At 37.8% G+C, this 6,212-nt stretch overlaps 1 protein-coding gene across 2 annotated transcripts; it reads left to right on the top strand.

The window, feature by feature from the left end:
• Positions 1-252: 252 nt before the first annotated feature.
• On the top strand, positions 253-5,183 carry LOC146697299 (uncharacterized). Of its 2 annotated transcripts, none has more exons than XM_085475972.1 (5): positions 253-498; positions 919-973; positions 1,770-1,838; positions 4,249-4,333; positions 4,584-5,183. In XM_085475972.1, exons 1-5 carry the CDS (start codon positions 412-414, stop codon positions 4,630-4,632), a joined length of 345 nt encoding a protein of 114 aa, XP_085332098.1. In that variant the 5' UTR covers positions 253-411; the 3' UTR covers positions 4,633-5,183. The 2 variants fall into 2 exon arrangements, with proteins under 2 accessions (XP_085332098.1, XP_085332099.1); XM_085475973.1 differs by lacking the exon at positions 253-498 and adding an exon at positions 510-585.
• The last annotated feature ends 1,029 nt before the right edge of the window (positions 5,184-6,212 follow it).

Here is a 6,212-nt window from a genome sequence, read left to right as displayed (position 1 = left end):
ACTTTTTGAAACAGTCTTTGGAGCAATTTAAAAGCCTGACACTTATTCACACTCAGTGTATTACCTTAAGTTTAATATGAAGAGCAACCATTGTAGCGGTATACATGACAGAAAATAATGAGGGCATTAGTTCCACTTCATTGTAAATTAAGCATCAATGAGCCCTTTTAATCAAAGGTTAGTCCAAGTGATAAACAAACAAGCAAGTATATGTTGCATTTCCTTAATATTACAGCATTATAGAGCACATAAGAATCAATTTACTTATGTAGCCTAATCGTTTCTACACTGCGTCGAAAATTAGCAGCAAGCTTGTGTGCGCTGTTGTACGAGTTCAAAAAGAAGCACATGAACGCACCACGAGAGGTGCGTCTCAGGGCGCCGCTGAGGTGAGAAAAACAGCATGAGTTGATGAAGTCTGGCCGCACAGCCCTGAAAATGTGGACGGAGATGAAAAACAAAAGCAGCGCTCTAACCAATAACGGAAATAGTTCAAAGGTGAGAAGGAAGCGCTTTTTGTGTGTTTTGTGAGCGACAATGTATCAAAAACAAGTCTGTCGGGATCTGTCTGACGACGGTTACACGGTACTGATTTACGTGTTTATAAGCGGGCTTGTTTGATTGTTTTTACTGGGAGCGTAACCTGTTCCTGTTCTGTTTGGCTGTAAGTAGATTCACACGCTCAAGCGTTGCTCTGGCGCACACGTTTTACATTTTCTTGGACATTCTCTTACCTTTGTGCCTGTCGATGCCCCCCAAACGCTCCGATTTTTCACCTTAACTTCCTGCAGCAAGTTCCTACATCTGCTGTAACACACGTTAGATGTACACGTTTTTAACAAAGAAGGCGAGTTAAAAGTGTGTGTGTGTAGGCAGCACTCTTGTGTTCAAACCCGAATGTTTTGCTTGCACTTTCAGATGGTCGACCGAGATCTCGGGGAGCAGTTGTCACATGCGGTGCAGCAGAGCAATGGTAGGTCTTATCTCTTCCTTGAGGTTTTCTCATACCTGTCTTCTTCCTCTTGGGTTGGAATCGTAAGTTCACCAGAAGAGTCCCAAGATAACAGAATGAAAGAGATGCTGCAATATTTTGTAGTGTTTTCATTTTAGGCACGGTATTATGCGTGGATAGTAACTCCACCAAAAAGGGCCTTAACTACCTGAAACTCGATGAAAGAATCCAATAAATTCACTTCAGGTGAATTCCATTCAGTCCATTCTATTTATAGGGAGCAAAAAAACAACATGGCACAGTTTCAGTGACGCCCAATAGTCTCTGCTCAACACGAACGCATAGCAATAACTTGCACAAAAATGCAAATTATTTACTGTGTTATGCAACAACTGTGGGTATGGATTACACGAAAGGGGTGTTTCTGATTTTAATGGAGACAGTGAGGATCAACCAACTGCTTCTGGAACTGTTCATGTAGTAAAAAAGTGTGCTCACTGAGAAGGAAGCATGTGTATTGCAGCAGTGTGAGCACTGTGTAGATTTGAATCTTTAACTGACACAGTTTCACCAGCATCACAGCAAAAGCTGCTTGGGAATAAAATTGTTGAATCCCGATCAGAGTATTTCACAATTATGTTATTTATTCAGTGTTAATTCAATGTTGTTTATGTCCTTTACACTCACATGGAACTTTTAAGTAAAAATTTAAAATACTGTGTCATATTTTTACATTTGTTACGCAGGCAAGTATATATCTTAAATAGACTTTTTTTTAGCTGTGGATTCATGTATTTCTGTTTTCTTCCTTGTAAAGTTTCTACTGCAGCTGCCACTCATCCCAACTCAAAGGACTCTCCTACTTTTACTAATGGAATGATCCCAGGTGAGCATAATTTTTGTCTAAAATTAAGTTTTTCTACACCATGTAGGGCCTGTTGCAAAGAGAGAGAAAACGTGAAATGGACCACCTTCAGTCAACAACTAACAAAAATGCCTGTTTCTCCCAGAGAGTCGAGACTGAAAATAAACCGAATCAAGTTACACAACCAACAGTCAGCCAAGCTTGAAAACACCTTAGAAACACTTTACAGTTATTTTAGGAGTGTGACTGCAAAATACTGTCTGACTTTGGTCAAATTGTTTAGGGCTATATTTATTGAATGAGCCATAAACACAAATATGATGCTTTGCTGTTGTGCTGTGTGTGAGTTTGTGTTTGTATATGACCTTTTTGATATCCTGCATGGTTTTGTTGAGACACGGAGGCAGATTTTTCTCTTATCTTCGGACCCTTGTGCTAAATAAGCTTTGCACCCCTGTGACTTTAGATTGCTCTTGTTGTCATGTTGCTGTTTGCTCATGGAGCTCCTGTCGGTGTGACCGGACGTGTTTCGCCGTTGAAGTATGCGTATGCTTGACCAGAGAATTCAAACTTAAAAGTTGTTTTAAAGTTCAAAACTTTAGAGGGCTAAAAAAAAAGAGCATATAGCACATCTTAAGTAAACTGCGCTTCTGTAAGCAAAGTTTGTGGTACACTTTTTATCTGATGTTTGAGATAAGTGTAAGTGAAGAGGATCAAACACCCAGAACTTGAAAGTCGAATGAAATCCCATCATTATTATTAGGTGCAGTCATACATTTTAGGGACAGTGGTCATAAAAATAAAAAACCTACCTGATGTAAATTTGATGTCTCTCTCCTTCAGTCATTTCCTTGTGTATCTGGAGGGTTTTTTTTGTTTGTTTGTTTGTTTTTTAAACATCGCTGCCTGGAAGGCCCATTGTGCACAGAGCAAACATCAACTTATGTGGCAAAGGATCAACCCTGGTAATGAGAGCTGATTCTGTAGCTACAGCCCGGAGAGACAAATAGCAGTTTTAAGATGATGACTTCAGGTTTCTTAGCGTATCAGGATAAATGCATGACCTGAAGCATCCTCTTGTTGTGTTATCCATTAACACAACAACTCCAAATCCAAAAAGTTGAGATGCGATGTAAAAACAAAATGGAATTTTGACTTTGGTGGTAGCAACACATCTCAAAAAAGTTGAGATGTGGTTTCTTTGGTTTTTTTGGGGGGTTTTTGGGTTTGTTTTTTTTTTTTTTTTAAACAGCGCTCTGTAAACATCTGGGAACAGAGGAGACCAGCTGCTGGACTTTTGTGAGAGGACTTTCCTTCTGTTGTCTGATGTAGGATTCTAGCTGCTCAGCAGTTCTGGTTCTTCTTTTCAAACTGTTTGTTTCATGATGCACTAAATATTTTAAAGTGATAAAAGGTCTGGTCTGCAGGCAGGCCGCTTCCCTGAAACAAAAATGCAAGTCAACACGCTACCAATTTGACACACTGGAGGAAAAGCTGTGCACTGAGATGCAGAAAAGAAAGATGCTCATGAAGGGGAGGGGGCAAATTTAACTAAAGGATTTTTATATTATTTTTTAACACCATGCTATGGTAAGGTATTTTCATCCATCTGTTTACAGTTTACAAGAATCGGCACTTCTAGAGTATTTTTAAGATTTTTGTAAAACCTACACACACCGACCAGCTAAAGGGTTTTCACCCAAACTGTCCTCAAGGTCAAGTTTATATTTGTCATTTCACACCTTTTTTTTTTTTTCCTTTTTTTTTTGGTGACTTTCCTGTCACCATTCTATTAGGATCTGGTCATATGGTCAATGCTGCGACATGTTGATGTGTTAAGTGCGTCTCTGTAATCATAATATTCCTAAATTGATATGATTGTTTGCGAGGGTCCTTCTCTTATTCACACTCATTGTGAAGTAGAGCCAACCAATGACAAGAAAACTCATCAAGTTCTCTGTGTACTTTACACACTGCAGTAACCTGTGAATTGTGATGGATCGTGAGTCAGATAAGGAATTACAGCATCGATGTTCAGGTTTTGTGGGTGGAGTCCCAGAATTTATAACTGCACTTTATATTGTCTTTGTATCATAAGAGATTAGAGGTCTAAGAAGTGGCAAAAGAAATGCACGAAGTGCTAAACAGGATTCGTCTTGTTTTTTCTTGCAGAGTGAATCTTTCTTTTAATACTATTAAGCAAATAGATAGGGAAATGAGGAGTGTGTATATGAGCATATAGAGCCATATAACAGTTTTTATTATCTGTTTAAGAACAGATGAATTCAGTAATAAAAGCATGTAAACAAATTATGCATGCTTGTCAGATATTACAGAAGCAGCATATCGTACGACGCTTCCCTTAGAGATTTAAGTGCTAATGCATGATATGAATGAATTTGTAAAACATGAATGTTTTTGTGCTTTTTAGGTTCCATTGCAGCCGCATTGTTCATCGCCTTTTTGCTTGGACTGTATGCTATTCTGTGGAAGTGTATGGTGTCACCGCCACAACGGTAAGGAACGGGTGCAAGTTGAAACTTGATTTTGCCGAAGCTTCTGTTGGATCTTGTTGACACTGTAGTCGAGCAAACAGCAGTTTGTTCACCTGCTTTTAGGGGTCACACGTCTGAACTTTGTATCTGAGCTCGTCACAAAAACACAAATTGTGCCCCATTTCTTGATAAGCACCTATTCCATTTCACTGCTTTATTGCATGCAAACACACTCATTTGTGTTGGTTGTCTCGTTTTTTTTTCTCTCCAGAAAACACAACAAGTTGAGGGTAAGAGTACATCAGAGAGCTTCTATGTGAAGACATGGACGATATCTGGCAGCTGTTCTGTTATCTTGGATTTTAAATTTCATGGACATTGGCTAAACTAAATGGATGAGCCACATGTGCCTCCTCAGCTTTACGGTCTGCTGGTGGCTTCTGTTTACTTAAAGAGTCATGGTGACGTTAAACACTGTTTTGGCAGGTCAGTCTGCTTTTTCTGTTTTCTGTGAATTATGCACTACTGAGGGAGGCTACAACTCGCTCCAGTGACTATTGAGCTGCATGTAAATGACTCTAAGACAGAGAGAATATAGTATTTCTTTTTTTTTTTTTTAGTATATGTAGCTATTTAAGCTTTTTATTTCTCAACTGTACCAAATGGATCTTTATATTTTAAGCATGTGTCCTTATTTCGTTTTAGCATTTCTTTATAATATTTTGGATTTGATTATCAGATCAGAGTAGCATTCACCATTTTATCCTGTTCTGTCACCTAGTGGTGCCTCAGACAAGCTTATGTGCGCAATTGCTCCTCAGGATTTTGTAACTACTGTATGAGTCTATAATAAAAGTATTTTTTACATTTAGTGGATGCGACTGTTTGGTGAATCTAATCAACTACTTTCTTTGTTTATTTTAGGTGTTTATAATATGGGCTGAGTAAAGTTCTGAGTCAATAGTTTCAATATCTCTCAGGCTGTACAGCACCTGTTTTTGTTTCTTTTGGTCTTTTTTTCTCCAGAATTCATGCAGAAATGTTAATGGAAAAAAGCAATCGACAGCTTAAGTGCTCATGTGACTGTAATGAGGAATCTATTCTGATTTACCAGTCATGTAGTCCTGTGTGACTCAATTTAAATCTATGTGAAAGAAGCAAAGGAGGAGAAAAAGTATTTCTGGTCTTTTCTATGCTATACATATACATATGCTATACTGCATGTCTTTGATGAACCACATTTTCTTAAGTCTGAGCAGTTATTTCTGTCATATCAACTCAGATGTGACTCATTTTAACCATTTTTGACGCTTGGCTCTTCATAACGAGCGAATGTGGGGGAGAAGTGTCAGGTGGAGGAAGCTTGAATAGATTTCAGTAGAGATACTGAAACTTTTGATTTTAAATAGGAATATATATGATACTCCACATTTGAATTATCCAAACCAGTCATGGCTTGATTGCATTTGATTTAAAGGCATGGAAAAAAGGCAGATGTGTGGTTTGATTAACAGCAGAAACAGTGAATATACAAGGATAGGACTTGATTTAATTAAGATGTCCTAATTGTCATGTTTTACTTTTTATGAAAAGTATTTGGTGAATGTGTGAGTTCTGCCTTATACAAGGTATTATTTGAACAACCTGTCAGAAGGGCATTTTTGCAACTTTGTGTTAGTTACTAAAACTAATATGAGTACAAATACTTAGTACTTTCAACTATTGGTCAAAAACAAATTGTAACAGTTTATAAATCAACATGTTATCAAAAGGTGTGATCTTAAAATAGAATCATAACTGGAGTCTGAAATGCTATAGACTTCACTCAGTTTCCTAGAAGGCTTAGAAATAACTGAGCTAAAAAAAAACCCCCCACTAATTTCAACTGTAAAATGTAAAT

Source organism: Copadichromis virginalis, linkage group LG12, assembly GCF_057382275.1.
Source record: "Copadichromis virginalis isolate Kocher_CV1m ecotype Utaka linkage group LG12, C_Virginalis_male_GT1.1, whole genome shotgun sequence".
NCBI classification, from domain to species: domain Eukaryota; kingdom Metazoa; phylum Chordata; class Actinopteri; order Cichliformes; family Cichlidae; genus Copadichromis; species Copadichromis virginalis.
Note: the sequence above shows the minus strand (reverse complement) of the source record. Positions and strands in the feature narration are given on the sequence as shown.